At 37.1% G+C, this 19,784-nt stretch overlaps 1 protein-coding gene across 4 annotated transcripts in view; it reads left to right on the forward strand.

The window, feature by feature from the left end:
• tom1l2a (target of myb1 like 2 membrane trafficking protein a) overlaps nucleotides 1–19,784 on the forward strand; it is a 42,466-nt gene that overhangs the window by 14,214 nt on the left and 8,468 nt on the right. For 2 of the 4 annotated variants that reach the window (XM_055184324.2, XM_055184331.2), the window contains exons 3-13: nucleotides 3,429–3,507; nucleotides 3,702–3,851; nucleotides 4,598–4,732; nucleotides 4,809–4,973; nucleotides 6,116–6,232; nucleotides 9,185–9,318; nucleotides 9,521–9,563; nucleotides 10,223–10,385; nucleotides 13,534–13,651; nucleotides 13,731–13,806; nucleotides 17,525–17,590. In XM_055184324.2, the coding sequence (XP_055040299.2) occupies nucleotides 3,429–3,507; nucleotides 3,702–3,851; nucleotides 4,598–4,732; nucleotides 4,809–4,973; nucleotides 6,116–6,232; nucleotides 9,185–9,318; nucleotides 9,521–9,563; nucleotides 10,223–10,385; nucleotides 13,534–13,651; nucleotides 13,731–13,806; nucleotides 17,525–17,590 (1,246 nt within the window). The remainder of the gene's footprint in view (nucleotides 1–3,428; nucleotides 3,508–3,701; nucleotides 3,852–4,597; nucleotides 4,733–4,808; nucleotides 4,974–6,115; nucleotides 6,233–9,184; nucleotides 9,319–9,520; nucleotides 9,564–10,222; nucleotides 10,386–13,533; nucleotides 13,652–13,730; nucleotides 13,807–17,524; nucleotides 17,591–19,784) is intronic. The other 2 variants (XM_055184341.2, XM_055184348.2) reach the window with 1 other exon arrangement.

The following is a 19,784-nucleotide window of genomic DNA, read 5'->3' on the forward strand; positions in this document are numbered from 1 at the left end:
TGACAAGCATTGAAATTAATTATGAAACCCTGCTAATGAGGTAATCATTTATCCATTAATTTTTTGACTACCTTGCGATCATTAACACGATACGAGTGATGCATTAAGACTATGTTATTCGCTGTTGTAACAGAGGCCAGCTAGTATGAGTAAATATCATTCCCTAATATCCCAATCGGTCCGTCATGCGGGTCGAGCGCTCTGGGCGTGCGTGCTTCACTTTCCGTGCCCACGGCTTCGTCTCATGCATCAAGAGACGGACGCGAAGGGTGAAGCGTGCCCGCGGTTTCGGAGCACTCAACTCGCATGACGGAGCGATTACCGGTTCGCCTCCTGCTTAGAGCGAATTTCACAATGAATGTAGGCTATTATGGAGGAAGTTAAATGTTTGCTAATATTATCACTAATACTTATTTGTTTCTCATATTACTGAGTAAGCCATTAAACTTCATTATATGAGTGTGAAATTCCTTTTTAAACTAATCTATGTGAAGTAAACAGATTGTCATTTCAGACTACACAATACAACATGTCACATTTAAAACAATCGCATTAACTTATAAAACATCTTACATTTTGAGATTTAAGACTACTGTAAGGTTATCCTAACTTTAAGATGTTATTTTTCGAGAATTGGAATTCTTCTCAAGTTTTTTTCTTAAGAACATACTTAAGAAAAAAAATAAGAACTTTCTTAAGAAGCTTTTTTGAGAATGCAAAATATTCTTATTCTTAAGCTTGAATTTAAGATAAAAAAGGCAGTTAAGAAGATTTTTTTCTTAAGAATGTTTTGTGAATCCGGCCCCAGATTCTTTTAAATAGATTAAGTGATTATGTTGGTCTATCTGGAACAGTTTAAAATGGGTTTTTATCGTATCTTAGTGAAAGAACCTTTGTAGTATCCATTAATAATACCTTGTCTGAAATATTATAAAGTACCATGTGGGGTTCCTCAGGGATCAGTTTTAGGACCACTACTTTTTAACCTATATATGTATAGATGTGTGTCCTGACGACCCAGTGCAAAACTTCTGACAACTCAACCAAGACAAAACTGAAGTTTTGCTTTTTGGATAGGAATGGGCGGGTAAAAGATTTTGGCTGTATGATAACATTTAGCAAAAATACCACGGTTTCACGGTGTTGCCATTACAAAACAAAAATGTGTTATTTTCAAATGCCAGGTAAAAATAATCAATAAATTATAATATGCTTTGAAAAAATAGAATATTTTCTTAATGTATATTAAATGTAAACATCCAATCAATCACTTGATTTAATGATTTAATGAATTTTGTATAAACACAGCTCATACCTTGGAGACGGTATCATAAAACATTTTGGTTGTTTTGAAACCTTGACCGTTTTAAACCTCGGTATACCTTTAAACTGGTAACCGGCCCATGCCTATTATTGAAACAAAAAAAAAAGAGAAAGAAATTGATGCCTTAACTAATGTACTCTGATTAAACCCAAGCCAAGTGTCAAAAAACTTAGGAGTTGTCTTTGATTCTGATTTTAATTTTAAAGCTCATGTACGTAATATTACTAAAACAGCATTTTATCATCTCAAGAACATTGCTAAAGTAAGATCATTTCTCTCTCTCTCTGAGCAATACAGAAAAATGAATGCATGCATTTATAACTGGCAGACTTGACTATTGTAATGCCCTTCTTACTGGTCTACCAAAGAATACAATTAATCCAAAACACTGCTGCTCGAATATTGACAAAAGTAAAAAAAGAGATCATATTACACCAGTATTAAAGTCATTACACTGGTTACCTTAGTTTTCCAATTGATTTTAAAAATCTTTTTATTTTTTGTGTTTTGTTTTGTTTGTTATCATGTATTTTATTTTTTTTCCTCCATATTTTGATTCTTATACATTCTATTCTTATTATGTATCTTAATGTGTCTATTTTACTGTTTAGCGCGCTCTATGCATTTTCTGCGTTTTTGTCAAACAGCGACCTCTAGAGTCGCTGGAGAATACTTGCAACTGTCGTAATTTCCCACTCTAGTACTCCAAAGATAATGACCAGGTAATGTTTCACAATTTCATACAAATATTAGGCTACTGCATAGTCTACTAAACTACAGATGATGGTAATAGGATAATAATAAGTTTATTCCAAGTGTAGAGTGCATATAATAATAAAATACCGCGTTTGCTAGCTTATAACATTTTTACATGATTGCAGCTAAATCACAAGTAAACATTACAAAATGCCATAACAAAGTTAGTTATGTAAGTTGCTTTATTTCATTACGTTGTTCTTTATAATGTCACTATACATGATTATTGCTATTTATCATAATAGTTTGCAAATTGTGCATGTTTACACTATTTACAACCTCTAGGCTTATTTATGTCCTGATAATTATGTGAGATATTGACGGTTGTCATGATAATCGCATGACATACTACAAGCAAGCGCAACAACATACAACATAGACCGCAAACAAGTTTACAAATGAGAGATTTACTTACTAGTCCATCAACAAGATCGTTTAGCCTAACATTTCAAATTCGCGCGTGCAGTTGTTTTTATAGGCTTGAGCGACTTCATGCAGCGCTGCAAGAACCGATAGCCGGATGACGTCAAAGTGCCGTCTCGGATCATTCTCGCGGTACTTCGACGTCATCCGGCGGTCGGTTCTTGCAGCGCCACACGAAGCCGAACAAGCCTAACGTGTGTGACGTCGTTGCTGTAAAGCAAGTCGTGATTCTCGCGAGATTTGTCAGGGGTGGTTCTCTCAAGCTTGCATTGGTGGTTTTGCTAGCGGCGTCCTCCACGAGCTTCAACAGGAGGATGATTCACCCTACTATGACTTTGTTTACCACTGAAATAATTTTGAAGCTGTTATATTAAGGTAAAATAACTGCATAGTGTGTCTTTAATTGTTCCTTTTAAGTGTATTAATTATTGTATCTATTGTTTTTTTGTCAAGCACTTTGAATTGCATTAATTTGTTTAGAAAGTGCTATATAAATAAAATTTGCTTGCTTGCTTGCTGGTAGTGAAAAGCATCAACAAAAGGCCTTTCATTGAAGTTACTACCTTTGTCATGTATGGATTTGAATGGTTGTAAGAAATTTGACTGGATTTGAGGGATAGTTCACCTAAAAATTTAAATTATCTCATGATTTAGTTTTTCTGAACTTGTATGGGTTTCTTTATTCTTTTGAACACAACTGTCGATAAATTGTGACCCTGGTGTGGACCACAAGACCAGTTATAAGTAGCAGGGGGATATTTGTAGCAAGAGCCTTAAAAACATTCTATGGGTCAAATTTATAGATTTTTCTTTCTAACATAAGATTATGTTCCATGAAGACATTTTGTACATTTTCCTCCCATAAATATTTTAAAACTTTATTTTTGTAAGGGAATGTAGTCTTTTAAGCTGTATATCCCCACAGGCCCAAAGATGCCATGCGTGCGGTGAAGAAGAGGCTGAATGGCAACAGAAACTTCCGGGAAGTCATGCTGGCTCTGACTGTGAGTGATATAGGACATGATGTCTTTGTTTATATGAGACACTCTACTTTAACAAACTACTGTTGTAGTTAAAGATCAGGGACCAAAATCTTCTTTCAGTCTCTGACATATTAATTGAGAGGATGAGCTCAAGCTTATTTTAAGCTGTGGTGTTGATTAAAGACCAAACTTGATCTGTTTTTATTGTCATATAGGTGCTGGAGACCTGTGTAAAGAACTGCGGACATCGTTTTCATGTTCTCGTCGCTAACAGAGACTTCATCGAAGATGTCATGGTGAAGATTATCACTCCTAAAAACAACCCTCCCGCCATAGTGCAAGACAAAGTGCTGTCGTTGATCCAGGTGAACTGAAACACCAACACGTATTGCAGTGTTATGGGCATTGGAATCAGGATGGGTGTAGGGCAGGGGTGTCAAACTCATTTAAGATGGTGGCCGGATGGTACATAACGTCACCACGTGAGGGCTGGATAATCTTTTTGTGTGTGTTTCGGTCTACGCTTCGCTTGTGAAACCGTCCCTGTTTTGCCGCTCTCCTATTGTAAATGAACTAAACACTCGTGACTGCCATGGTTAGAGTGAACTTCTGTCTTTTTCTAGGATTGTACATTTTTACATCTTTGGCTGCTTTAAATTGTGTGGAAAATTTCATTTTGAACGACCATTTGATGTTAAGCCACCATCTTTATAGCCACTAAAATGACAACTTATGATTTGCCAACTTGTTTGGCAACTAGTGCAAAGGAGAGATTAAATGTTTGGGCATGACTCGGATGACTAAGTGAGATATATTTTGGGAATCCTATTCAAAGTTCACAAAACTTGGCACAGTTGAACACAGGACAATCTCAGTACAAATCCAAAAATGTAATTAAATTGCAGAGCTGGAGGGCTCTACAGCTGCCACAAATGGACATGCCAGAGCATCTGGTATGCCAAATTTGCCCATTTTTTCCATCTGCACGGACCCTAATTATTCCCATTGTATTTACTCTACCAAGGACAGTCATTAGTTACAGGGGTTAAAGAAGGACAGGGTATAAGAAGCAAAATGACATCTCATTTATTGACATTGTGTTTTACCCAAGGCTTGGGCAGATGCGTTTAGGAGTAGCCCCGACCTCACTGGAGTCGTGCAAATGTATGAGGAGCTTAAAAGAAAGGGCATTGAGTTTCCCATGGCAGACCTGGACGCTCTGTCACCTATCCACACACCACAGCGGGTGAGAAACATTTAAGACAACGTACCTTGCATGTTTTCCTTTATTGTCCTTCACTTTGTCTCTTGTGTCATTTTAGGGTGTCCCAGAGGTGGATCCAGGCACACACAAGTACAAAGCACCTTCCCAGCCCCAGACAGCATCTCGGACCGCTCCTAAACCTGCTGCTGCTGCTGCAACCAACAACTTTAACCCCACCCAGATCCCGACTGTATCGGGTCCCATTACAGCCAACCCAGAGCAGGTCACTGTCATCTACAGCCTGTTACCATTCAGATTTTTGCTACGAGGATGAGCAAGAATAGAGCTGTGTTTCAAAACCAGCTTTAATCGTTTAGTGTTAGCATAAACACAGTAGCATACGTTTTGAAACAACTTTTGCATTAGAAAATACTTATATGTTTTGAAATATGTGAATATATATGAAAGCAATAGACTAGATCAACAGTAGCCATGTTTTCATCACCATGGTTTTATGCACATTTTGAAATGTTGCATCAAAAACGAGTAATGGAAATGGCAAATTTCGAATAAAAATCTCTTAATTCGCAAAATGTTTTTAAGTTCGCTTGGGGTGGTTTTTGACTTAAGCGATCAAGACCAAATACGAATAATGGGAGATGAAAATGCATTTGCCGATTAAATTCTGATGTAGTGAACATTAAACCCTTGGGACTGAGTGTCTAGCTGTTTCCCCTAAAGTTTTCTTTACCATATATGGGGGCTCAACATCAACTTAATGCCCTTGCTGCTAGTGCCTGCATCAAAAATGCTGCATTCCTTCTTCTGTGCATACTGCATAGCATTTAGTTACTTACATACTGTCTCCATTTTCTAAGCGTGTCTTGATTTATTTACTGTTGGTTACTAGGTTACCAATATCACGGTCATTCGCTCGAACAACTTGATGGAAATGCACCTAATTCGCATTTGTTTGTTTTCCTTTGTTGCAAATTTTTTAAAGATTTGCTGCATGTTTTTCTCACCAAATTACACCGATTACCCACAAAAGACTTTTATTACCCCTTGGAGTCGTGTGGATTACCTCTGTGAAGGATGAATGCACTTTTGGGGGGGGGGTTAAAGTCAGAAGTTATTCAATGATTTCTGTTTTCTACCATTATAAGCTTGGAAGAGCAAGGACATTTACTAATATAACTCCAAATGTGTTCATCTGAAAGATGATGGACTTATGTATCTCAGTTTGCATGAGGGTCTAAATCGAATTTTCCTGTCTCAGCTTTTCTTGTCTTTTATTTACAAAGTTTTAACGTGAGGTTTAGTGTTTTAGGTTTTTAACTTAAGGATAATGTTCTGTCAGGAAAGCAGCTGTATTTGTTTGTGTTTTTACTGTGATTTGCAAGTATTTTGTTTATTTGTGAGCAGATCGCCAGGCTGAGAAGTGAGCTGGATATTGTGCGTGGCAACATTAAAGTGATGTCAGAGATGCTGACGGAGATGGTGCCGGGGCAAGAGGAGGCATCTGATCTTGAACTGCTTCAGGTCTCAGTACACTTTTACTAGGTCCATTTGGTCCAACTTCCGGTATTTCCAAATCCCTTTCCCACATTTGTGCTGCATCATTTCCTACTGCCTTCTAATGAATCAAAGTGACAAATGGGCAAACAGAAATTTTAGGATGGTTTAGATCAGTGATTCTCAACCCTTGAAGCGACATCTGGTGGGCTGCGACATCAATTCTTAATTTACAAATCTTGTTATTTTCGCCCATTAAAGATGCATGATCTAAAAACCCATTTATGTTTGAATATCACAACAACAATCACTTCACAACGTCAGATAAAACTTTTTTTATTTTTATTTTATTTATTTAGATCCAGTCAATACACATTAGGTTAAGGGGGTCGCACATCGCACCTCCGCGTCTATTCATTACATATTTCAAATTCTGTGTCTCTTCGGTGTGCGATACCCTGAAAAGAAGCAAAAGCCTCATTCCTGCAGTGTATATCACTTTTGAACGCACTGGGTATCCCCTTCTTTTGCACCACTTTTTGACGTGCATTATGCATCACTTTTTGACACTCAGGGTTTTCCCTTTTACTTCCCTTTAATTTTGTGACGTACATGGTAGTTTCAGATGTTTGACTTATGTGTCACATAAAGATGCATTTAATTAGTTTTGAATACAGTCCCCGAAAAATAAAAGAGAAAAAATTAAGAGAGCACTCCAGTTTTGCCTTTCATGATTTCTGCATGTATTGCCACCGTTTCAGTCCAGTATCTGTTGAATTCTAACCAAAGAAAACTGAGAACATGCCAATACACAGGAAAGATGTGATTTAAAATCAGGGTTCGTCTTTTCCATCAAATATTTAATTTTGAACTCTTCCTATAGGTAAAACATAGTACTGTGTTGTTGCAGTATTCAAAATATTAATATTTTTGTAATTTGACCACTTTTTCAATTCTCAGTAAATAAATGCAAATAAAAACATCTTTTTTAAAATGATGATTTTACCTAAATACACACTTATAAAAGAGTACATTTAGAAAAACTGAAAGTGGTCTCTTAAGTTTATTTGATGGCTGTATATTTTTACTTTAAAGATGTAACTGGGTACTACCCTTGAGTACCAGAAAGATAAAGTCTAACTGTGCGTTCACACCAGACACGAATGAAGCAAATAAATCACACTATTTGCTTGCCTCAGTTAACTTGCATCATTTGCGCATTCAATTCAGATGCAAATATGCTTAATTTGCTGGCTTTAGCTAGCTTGCAGTCTCAATATGTGTATATATATAGCTCAAATCGAGTAAAGAGCGTCCAGATTGTCAGACCTCCTCACTCACTTTCTTCCAAGCAAGATCCTTTTTATTCCTGTTTCTGATGTGTCAACAGCTCCGGGTGTCTACATACAGCGACAATGATTTTGTCCTCCATTGTTGTTTCGTATTTTTGCCACGTAATCAAGTCACTACTAGAGCAAGCTCCTGAATGGTTAACATGACGTGAATATCCACCAAAGTTCATATATTTCATATACGCTTCATACGCCTAAAAGGTGGAACTTTAAATGTTTGTTTCCACTGGAAATGACACCTGTGGTTTGGTTACCCATTGGAAGCAATGGCATTTATTATTCGTCTACACACCACCTAGGGGTACCTTTTACCTTTAATACACTTCATAGTGATTTGAAAGGCATCATTTCTCTGTTATTCTTCGCTCATACTATCATATTTGGAAAGATTGTCCTCGAATGACCAATCATTGGTGGGCCATAAGTTGCAAAAGGTTGAGAATCCCTGATTTACTCTCCATCACAAGAGGGCAGAGTAACACAGTATTTTAAAGCAGAAATCAAAGGGGCCATATCTGATCATGATTGTGCATTATACAGTATGTGACCCTGGACCACAAAACCAGTTTTAAGTCGCACAGGTATATGTGTAGAAATAGCCAACAATACATAGTTCAGGTTAAAATGATAACATTTTCTTTTAATGCCAAAAAGTCATTAGGATATTAAGTAAAGATTAGATATTTTGTACATTTCCTACCATAAATATACGAAGAGTTTAGTTGCAAAACGAGATAAATCTGTTTATTAACATTTTTGCCAAAACATGTTTATTATTATGTTATCATGTTATTACATTGTTTTATAGTGCTACTTAGCTGTATTTTTTAAGTTATGAAATCAAAACAAACCAACTGCTGCTGAATTGATATTAATTGGAATGCACAACCAAAAAACGAGATTTCTGAACAATAAAAAAAACTGATTTATCACGTTTTTTGCAACAAAACTCTTCATATGTATAATATAACTCTAAAGGGGGTTGCACACCGGACATGCAGCTCAGCGCCACGCCATTCTAAAAAAATTTGAACACATTGTTTTCTATGAGTATATCCACACTGACGCCAACAGGTGGCGCCTGTCCGCGCCGTCCAGCTACGACTCAGGAAGTTGCTCAAGTCGCTCCACTCACGTTTTGAAGTAGATGCTATCTGACGAAGCTTGCACTACTGTGCACTTCCTGTTACCTCCAAGTTGTCCTAGACCTGACTCGACGCGGCGCTGAGCCGCGCGTCCGGTGTGCAACCCCCTTAAAGGTGATTTTCTCAATATTTTGGCCAAATATTATACTATACTAAAATATACATCAATGGAAAGTTTATTTATTTAGCTTTCACATAATGATTTATAAATTTCATTTTTAAACCAAATTGACCCTTCTGACTGGTTTTGTGGTCCAGGGTCACATATATTATTTGAACAATATTAATAATAATAATAATATGAATAATACATTTGTGTTATGTTATTTTATTTACCCATTAATGTATATTATCTTAAAAAAGTGGACTAAATATTCACTGTAATTTCCCCTAAAGAAAGTCCCATGGGTTTGTAATGACACAGTAAATGATATTAGGACCAGACGTAAAGATCACGATGTGTCTCTGGTGTGTGTGATCAGGAGTTGAACCGGACATGTCGAGCCATGCAGCACAGGGTGGTGGAGCTCATCTCTCGCGTATCCAACGAGGAGGTCACTGAAGAGCTGCTGCACACCAACGATGACTTAAACAACATCTTCCTGCGCTACGAGAGGTGAGAGAAGCTGTCTGTCATAATTTAACACTTTCCATCATTAATGTTTTTTTTCTGACAGCTCTTTGACTTGAATGTTTTGCACCCTGCACGCAACCCGGCGTTCCCTTTGATTTCTGTTGCAGAACTACAGGGAACGCACAGGGCCCGAAAGCACATTTCTTTTGATGTTTGATATTTCATCAGCGCTTTGTTCTCACAGGTATGAGAGATTCAGGGTAGGCAGAGCGGCGCAGAAGAACGGGGTGAGTTTGACACCGCAGTACTGTCGCATATTCTGCGAGAATTAAATTCTTTTAACTTGCCGTTCATTTTTGTTGACCATATTATTGCTGTTTCATTAATGGCTCATGTTTGTCTCATTTACTAATACACGCATGCTCATCTGTGAATGTTTTTTTTTTCTTTCATTTATTTCATTGTTTGCGTGTTGCTTAGCTGAGAGAGGCAAGTATGATGAGTTTTGTTGTATAGATATTACTGGTGTGGTGATGGCTGTAGACCCTTTAGACCTTATAAATACACATGCTATTTTCCTCTTTCTTGCTTTTTTCCAAACACACATACACTGTAGCAGCTGTCTTTTTAACCCTATTTGCAAGTATGTTTAAAACTATTATAGCAGAGGCTGTGGCTGTTCAGTTTTAAAATTATAATCTTTACCCTTGTATGTGAATGTGCGAGTGTGTATCATGATGTTTTTGCTATAGCCTTCATTTTTGAATAATAAACTTTTAGCTAATATCTTAGGAATTGTTATGTAGTTTTATACTTTAAATTGCACTTACTATAATTTTAACGAAATAAATGCAATGTAAACAACAATAATGTTATTCATTATGTATTTAGTAGTTATAAATATATATAACAGGAAGATTAAATAGGTGTGTGTGTGTGTGCCCAGGTTCTGAATGCAGCATCAGAGGAGGATAATCTGATCGATTTGGGTCCTGGTTCTCCGGCTGTGGTCACTCCTCGGGTCATCTCTACATCCGCTCATACACCTGCATCCACCCTGGAGCCACCTGATGCTGCTGCATCTCTTTCCACACAGCTGGCAGGACTCAGTGAGGATCATACACGTACATAAACACATACTTCATAGTCTGACTGTATTTTGGGAAAGCTCATATAAGAATTTTCGGCCTTTTAGTAAAGTAATAGCATTAACACACTTAAAGTGTCGATAGTCCTCAATGATACACTAAATATATCCAATATAATTAATTGAAGGATTACTCCACTTTCATAAATAAAAAAAAAAGTCATCTTAGATTTTTGTCTTTCTTTGTTCAGTCGAGAAGAAATTAAGTGATTACATAATACGTAAAAGTCGTGCTGGCGCGTCACACGGCTAGTGCAAGACGAGAAGTTATGATTTAAAAGTAGGGGAGAACCGGGGCAAAAGTAACCTGGGATGAAAGTAACAAAGCGATTTTCTCCGAGCCCTGATAACATTTACATCCCAGACTACGACGGCATCTTTAGCACACAAACCCTTGACAGAGCTGACAAATATTGCGTTATTTTCTCATCGTTTTCTGCGTGTAGATCCAGAAAGGTGTTTTCAACCATGAAAAGTAAATTCTTAAAGCGGTAATTTTTTTCTTATAACGCGTTGTGTTTCTGGTTTCATGTGTTAAAGTACTGATCAATTTACAGGTTATTTAGTGCTCACAACAGAGTTTTTCAAAATAAAAGTAAATTGGGTTTAAATGTGAGGAGATCCTGTTGGGACGAAAGTAACACTTGTAACTTTTGTCCTGCTGCTAATACTGTTGTATATGTTGAAAATTTATATTATTCTAATTTGATTTAATTTCATTTTCATAAGTGTTCAATACGGAGCCCCTAAGGGGACATGGCGCAAAAATGTAAAAAAAGTTTAGTTTCACGTGCGCACGTGAAAGTATCACACATGAAAGCGAAAGTTTCACGTGAGCACATAAAAGTTTCACGTGAGCACATGAAATTAAACTTTAGATTTTTTTACTTCAATGTCACCTTAGGGGCTCGGTAGTTTAAACTGTTGAAAAATTTATATTTTCAACAATTTAAGTTTTTACTGTTTGTTGCTTTTAAAACATTTGATAAAACTCAAATTTAAAAATGAAAATGGAATTTCATTATTTTTCACAAAGATAAATTACAAAATATGTTTGCAGTTACATATTAACGAGGTCATAGTCATGTGTATTTAATAAAAACGTGTAACACAAAAATCTATCTTGTTTTGTTGTGTTACTTTCGTCCCTGCAGGTGGGGTCAAAAGTAACAATTCACTACTTATGTTTAAAGTGAAATTATACTGAAGTCGTTTAACATTTTTACAAAATTCCACCTGGTATAGGGGTTATTCGATCTACGTCATCAATGTTCGCGGCGGCCATATTGTTGACATAAAACTGTCAGTCTGTCAATTGACAAGCGAGGCAGCGTGGGTATTATGCATGGTATTATCGGTGTAATTTTTTTTTAAACCGCGCGATGGTGTGTGGTGTAATACACGGATGTTCTAACAACAGCAAAAAGAACCCCGGAATTAGTTTTTATGCGATACCGACTGTCAGAAAACATGAAAGGAAGGAGACAGAGGAGTTGAACCAGCGAAGGAGAGACCCCCAACAGCAAAGTCCCCATCATTTTTTCACAGGTAACGTTAGTGATATATGCTCACAGCCAATTCTGTCCCCATAATTTGATCACATATGGTTAGCTGTAAGCAGTGGCTGAAACTGCTCTTTCAAATAAGCTGCCATAAATTGAGACAGTTATTAAATTAGTATTAATAACTATATGAACATAATAATAGGTCTGGCATTGATACTAGGTAGGGAATTAAGGGCAGTTCACATAGTTTTGAAAATCGTTTTATATTAAACAGAATAGCGGAGCTCACACCAAAACTATAACGACAGATACAATGAACGACATCATTGGGATCACTTTCTGAGCGATTTTTCCCACCTGATGAAAGATAAACCATTGATAGCATTAAAATCTATTTGAACTTCAAGTGCACGGCCACTTAAAATGACAGTGAAGCTCATTGCTGAGGTCTATAACATTAGATTACCTCCAGTTGCTGTGAAAATTGACTACGTAATGCTTTTTAATCTATTACATTAACTAACTGTTATGCCAAAAGGTAAGAGATTACACAAACTATTAGATTCACTGTTTAGAGTTACGCAAAACGCAGCGTGTTGAGGACATCTGCAAAAGTTTTTTATTACAAGCAATATTAAAGGCAAGTGATTTGCGCGAGTGCCGTGAGCGAATTAGCATAAACGTATTGTTTGGTTATGTGGACGATGATATAGTTATCGTTATAGTTATCGTTATAATATGAACGGCGCTTCAGTGCTTGTATGATGAATGCGGATACTGTATGAACGATATAGTTATAAATATCCGGATAAGTTACGGCTGGCAATAAGGACGGATCTTTACTTAAAGCTATTGGGTCTATTTGATATGGTTCCACAATAATCAAGCTCATCTTCTCTTAATACAGACGAGATTAAGCCATTAGGCTACTGCTACCCTCAACTCAAATCTACGTGCGGCTAGGGGCAGGACAGATGTCATGTCAACAAGATGGCCGCGGTTAGTGACTTCCGGTGTTTACGAATAAGCCCTATAGATAGACCACACTTGTGAATTATTGACCACAGCAAAAATATATCTGTCTATAACATTATCTTTTAAAATGAAGTTTTTCTGAAAAACTGTACTTTCGCCCCCACTCTCCCCTACATTATTATTCTTTTTTTTTGTAAAAATGACAATGGTTTCAATCGATACGTCCCTTTATCGTTTAACCTTATCGGGATCGTTTAGAAACTGTAAACTGTTGAGGTCCACCAAAGTCCACTATATGGAGAAAAATTCTGGAATGTTTTTCTCAAAAAAATTAAATTCTTGACTAATCAAAGAAAGACATAAACATCTTGGAAGACATGGGGGTGAGTAAATTATTGGGATTTTTCTTTTATGAAAGGAGAGTAATTATTTAACAACAGTTTGTTTATATATTGGATAATTGGGTGAACTCTTTAATTTAGCTTAGTTAGCGTAACACGGTTAACATACCCTTTGCTTCTTAACATTTCTCACTACACCTGAACAAACAGCATCACTTCACACACAAATGCCATGCAGATCCAATAGTCATGTTCATCATGAAGATATAACTCATTTTCCTCTCATCAGATGTGGGTGCAGACAGTGTTAGCGGGACCCTCAACTCTCTGACCGCTCACAATCCTAAAGATGACTTTGATATGTTCGCCCATACCAGATCCAGCTCTCTGGCCGACCAGCGCAAAAAGTGAGTCTCCATTTCCACCGTTACAGCTTTACCACCACACAGAATATCGACTCTTAAGTGCTTTCGTTTCATTTTCCAGTGTTATATACGAGGAACCTCAGGCTCTGGTTGGCTTAGCGTCTGCTTTAGACATCAGACAGCAGAATGCAACAGGGGTGAGTTTCTCTCAACATGTGTTTACTCTGCAGTTATGTCACTTATTGTGGTGAAGGGTTTGGTTTTGTGCGGTTCTGTTGGCTGTGGAGAAACTAATGCCATTTCTCTCTAAACACATTTAGATGAGTGTATGCATGCTGTTATCTCTGAATATGGGACCCCTTAATACTTTTGAATGGCATATTTTAAATATTTCTAGACTTTGCATTGTCACTTTTTGCGTTATGTGAGGGTTCTTATGCCAAAGCCTTAAATGACATATTTACTGTTAGTCTTCAGCGTAACATGCCACAGCTTGTTAATTCCCAAACTAGTGTGGATAACATCAGATTTAGCTTGGCTTTGCTAGTTTGGCTGGCTGTTACATCTGTCTAGACAAGACAGTTTTGTTATGTTCATTCCTTGTGAAAATTTCCCATGTGAAAAAGTTTCTGCCAAAGGGTGTTTTTTAGGGATGCACGATATATCGGCCGACATATCGTTATCAGCCGATAACTGCTTATTTTTAATATTGTCGGTTATCGGTCTGATAGCACAATTAGGCCGATAAATGAAAGCCGATAAATTATGGATTATTTTGGTTTGTTGAACCACTTCACTTGCTCATTGCTGGCCATGTGGAGTTTTAATTGGTGCTTTCTGTGACATAGCACGAAGATGACACGTGTTGCGGGCTTAAGAAGAGTATGCTAGTCTAGCGCAAAGACAAGATGTCCGCGGTCTGCGAGTTTTTCATTGTGAAAATAATATGAATATTTATCCGCCTATAGATATCGGTTATCGGCCCCCAAATTTAAAGAGTTATCGGTTATCGGTATCGGCCAAAATTTCCATATCGGTGCATCCCTAGTGTTTTTTACGATTAAACTCTGAATTTAGTATTACTGCTGTCTCTGTTTAAAGAAAAGACACAAAGTTAAAAAAAATATACCAAAAAATTATATAAAATATAAATATCATAGCAACCTAGAAATTTCACCCAATCAAAAATGTAAAATATCAGATTTTACAGGTACACTTTATGATAATAACAATAAAGGACCGTTCACACCAAGATCGATAACTGTGTTGATATTGATTAGGGGTGTGACAATACACCGATATGGATCTATTTCTAGCTGTATGATGCATCAATGCAGCATATAAATTATCGATATGAGATGCCTTTATTTTGACACTCTCCTTGTCCTCATTCCTTGACGTTACATTCATCTACGCATTTCCAACAAAGTGCGCTTTTCGTTTATTTTCATGTGCTAGTGTCTGCAAGTGAAAGCAATTCGTCAACAAAGCGGTTGTAGCAGTGAAAACACAGCAAAAGAGACAGAAGACGTTGTGATTGCTATTGGACACAAATCGTGGTTTTGGAAATGAAAAGTTTGGTTCCAAAACGCAATAAATCTACAAATTTCAGAAAAAACGTGTTTTCTATACCAAGTGACAAGATGAAAACCAGTATTTTCTGTTACAAACTTTCATATAGCATCTTTAGGTTATAAAAACATAAAGAAATTCAAATCCATAACTTGATTTTCAAAGATTTATTATTATAAAAACGAATTATTTTTTCCACAAAATGCAATAAATCTATTGAATCAATATATAAATGTGCATTCATCTTTGCCATGTTATATTCATTTAGTTGAACAATTGTACACACTGATTAAAAAAATAAACATTAATGTCATTAATCAAAACACTTACTTTGTCATATTAAGAACACTGTCATTGCTGCGCGGTTTTACTTGACGCTTAACATTTTGCAGCGATTTTGGTCCTCATCGATTTTTGTAAAATTTTGGAAAGTTTTTCATAAGATCCGCTGGGGTCAATGTGTTAGCATGACAGAAACTTGATGCTGTCGGGAGAACAAGCGACCGTCTTCCGAGTGCCTCTCGCGTAAATTATTAGATGTTGATGGCTTACGTTTCTTTCCCGTCACAGAAAACCACCACAGGTTTACCAATGCAATTAAAGTATTATTTTGTTTTTGTTTGTTTGTTGATCACGAAGTACAAGATGAGGAAAACTAGGATTCCGTGTACTCAACGTGCCACCATTGTTTTTTTACATTGCGTGGAATGGTGCTCTGTAATATGTGGAGCGGATTTATTGCATTCTGTAGAAAAGGAGGAGTGGCGTTTATTGCGTTTTGGGGGAAAAGGGAGAAAAGATGACAGAATAACACGGCGGAAATTGAATTTTGCGTAAAATTAAGAATTTACTTTTAATTACTGACCAAATATAGTACTGATTTTGGCAGTAACTCTTTTTTTTTTCAAAAATGGCGTTTATCGCGTTTTGGAACCAAACTCTTCAAATATTTTGTATTTGGAAATTGGATTGGACAAACAGATTGGCAGAAAACCTTTGTCAGTACAAGCTAAAACACTAAAGACTTTGACACTTGCCGTCATAAGCTTGATTTTATGTGACACTTTTCCATTGATCATTTATTCTTATTCATTTAAAAAAGTTTTTTTTTTTGTGCCTTTTTTAATTAAATGTTCATGTTATATTTTGGTTGCATTCGTGAGTTATTAAAAATGTAACCGCTTAACTTGGCACGTAAGATTAAAGTATTGATAAATTAATCAAACCGTAATTGCACCGAAGAAAGGCCAGATGTATCGTCAAATATCGCACCGCAGGCAGAGACAATCATATCATATCGCAATGAACTGTCCGATTTACACCCCTAATAATAATGTTAGCGTTGGCACATAAAGTTAGGTTTATTCTAAGCTCGCACACTGCATGTTTTACATTTTAAATTCGAATGGATTTTGATGTGATTACAATGTTTTAATGTTCATCAGCTGGAAAATAAATCGCTCTTTATGTGTTAACACAAAAGAGTTAAGTATTATGGGATATTAAAAAAGGGCACACATCATGCCCATTTTTACAAGATGTAATATAAGTCTCAGCTTTGCCAGAATGTGTTTGTGAAGTTTCAGCTCAAAATACCTCACAGATCATTTGTTAAAGGATGTCCAAAATGCCCCTTTTCGGGTTTTCATGTATGTACCTTTAAATGCAAATAAGCTGCAGCTCCTCAACTCGCTAACCAAGAAACATTGAGCACTTTTTGATAAAAATAGATCTTATATCTGTGATTACAGTCTGGGACAGTTGGTTTTTTGCGGCATTAGAGCTACAGCGTGTTAACAAACACATCTAGAAAAGCTTTTGGGTAAAATTAACCAGTCAGTCAGTGTACGTGGGCGGGGCTTTATCAGTGTGACATCACATTGCTAAGAGAATCAAAACTGCAATAAAGTTGCTTTGGTTAAATGTGGATTAAAAAATAAGTTTTTTTTCCATTTTTAGTGTTAACTCACTGCCAACACACAGTTATGTCCAAACACCTTGTAAAAGTGGATTTTGCATAATATGTGCACTTTAAGTGACATTAGTATAACATGGGTGATTTAAGTCTCATCTCTCGGGCCAGATGACTAACATGCGCTGTGTTGAAATCGATTGTCTGGAAATGAGGTTGAATTGCAGACACCGTTTAGAGGTCAAAGTTTGGAGCTCTTTTTCTCTTTGTTTGTTTTGTCATTCCATCTATTCCAGTGCAATGACTCAGAATGACCTCTGTTGATTTCTGATACCTTGATAGACACCCACTTCAGTCCTCATGGAGACGGAGGTGGTCACAGGGTGCTGATTTCTTCTTCACGTGTGTACGGTGTTTTTTTGTTGATTTAGCCGAGTGTTAAAGGTCTTGACGCAGAGGTGGAGCCCATAGACGGCTGGCTCGTTACCCAAGGAATGGTGAGGATTTCACCAGAATCGCATTCCCTCAGTGTTCCCCTGCGTCCCACGATTCACCCTGACCTCAGTCTTCATCCCTGTTCACTCATCACCACTAAAACACAACTGTAACAGTAAAAGGGAGTGCCTTCTACAACCCTGCAATGATTCTCAGATTATTTTAGGGAAACTGGTCTGCGTGTGTATCCATTTACAATTTTTTGTTATGTTTGTTCTTTTGCATCCATAAATCTTGTCAAAGAACACCAAAACAAGACGTGACACATAAAATGTGACTTTATGTATCCAGATAGTAGCTATACAATAGCTTTATGTAAGGATCAGAAAAACACATGTTGTTATTTGTTGACCACCTTCTTCTTCATGTTTAGATTGAAGTGCCGCAAGGATGACATATTTTTGTAGGCCAACCCAGAAGTTAACGAGACACTGGTTCCCTCGCGAAAAAGCCCATTAATTTTTCTTATAGACTTTTGGATTAGTGTAAAATAAGCCCTGTGTTTAAAAAATGTTTATGACACTTGCACATTCTGTCCAACAAGATCTTCACAGATGAATACAACTTCTATGAATTTTGAAGTCATTTTTTGGTGACTTAAGCCTTTTATGTGTTCATGTCAATAATTTTTAAAGATTTACATTAGTGATTTTTCAGTGTCTATGCTTTCTCCCTTTTACTGTGAATGACCTCATCACCTCTATCTACACTGTTGTGTTTTCATGGGTAGAAAACACCGGCTTCGTCCCGGGAACGGCAGCAAATGACATCACTTACATGCTAACTAACTATGCTCTGGACTCTAACATGAGTTAACACAAGTATAGTCTATCTCCGGCTCATGAAAGCTTCTATAATACAGCTACAACCTGCACAGCTCAGAATTCAGGTCTGAAGCTCAAAGTATACTTTGGTTTATACACATATACTAGTGTATGCATACAGTGTGCATGTTGTCAAACTGTGTTACAAGTGCCATTTGTATGCTTCGTAAAAAAGTTAGGGCATGCACCTGTAATTGTTTGCAAGAACAAGTGGGTTTGCAAAATGGCAAACTATCATGCAATTGTCACCCACTTGTGTTTGTGCAGTCAAATGGAGTAGTATGTTCGGCAATAAGCATACGCTGGCATACACATAAAAGCCCAAGTATATTTTGAGCTTCATTGGTTGTTCACATGGACTGCATTTTGCTGAAAGTAGGAAATAATTACTCTTGGTAATGTAACGTGGGCGTGTCCAGTGCCACAACAAAGTTGAGAAACTTATAACGTCATGCAAATAATCAGCAATGCAATGCATATTTAAGTTAGTAAAATCACCAAAGCAAATTGGATTAATCTTCTACATCCCAACACAAAAAAGAAAACACATTATAGTTCACTTGTGATCACATTACCAAGTGGGTAGTCTACCGATAGCATTAGGGCGACCAACAGTATAGACCCAGACAGCTGTGTAGTCTGAATCTTTGCTATTGCTTCACCTCTATTAACATATATAAAACTAACCATTTCATTTAATAATTCAGTCCAAAAAGTGAAATGGCTGTTGTGTTTTAGCATGATCAATTTACAGATCCTTCACTAAAATATTATAACCTAATGTGAAATGAATTTTATGAACGAATTACTTGCATGACAATGTTATTTCTTTATTCCTACCTGTGGGTTTACACCAGCCACGTTTGAGGCATCAAATTCGCGTCTATCGCGTCTACCGCGTCTAGTTTGCAGCTTGAACTTTAGTTTACTCGCTTTATTCGCGCGTGAAATTCTAGTCATCGAGACATTCACGCGGAAATTCACGTCATAGGAGGAGGGGCTTGTGTGACTCCGCTCGCTTCCTGTAATCACGTCACTACTAGAGCAAGCTTCTGATACTTCCCGCCAAAGTAAAAAATTGTTACTCGTGCGTTTCCTGCGGCAATCCTCAATTTGCGCCATTTGCGCGAACGAGGTCGAATCGCGTCTACCGCGTCACGCTAAATGCCTCATAACTCCAGACGCACGTCAACGCATCTTCACATTGACTAAACAATGAAATCTCTTGCGCTTGAAACCTCTACCGCAGCTGGTGTGAACGCAGCATAAGAGAGAGTGCTCTTCCATCCATCCAAAATATCCATGCAAGCAGCTTTGGCATGGACAAACACCACTCACATTTTCCTCAGAAAATATAAAAACTTATGTATTG

The sequence above is a fragment of the Misgurnus anguillicaudatus genome, chromosome 19, assembly GCF_027580225.2.
Source record: "Misgurnus anguillicaudatus chromosome 19, ASM2758022v2, whole genome shotgun sequence".
Lineage (NCBI taxonomy): Eukaryota > Metazoa > Chordata > Actinopteri > Cypriniformes > Cobitidae > Misgurnus > Misgurnus anguillicaudatus.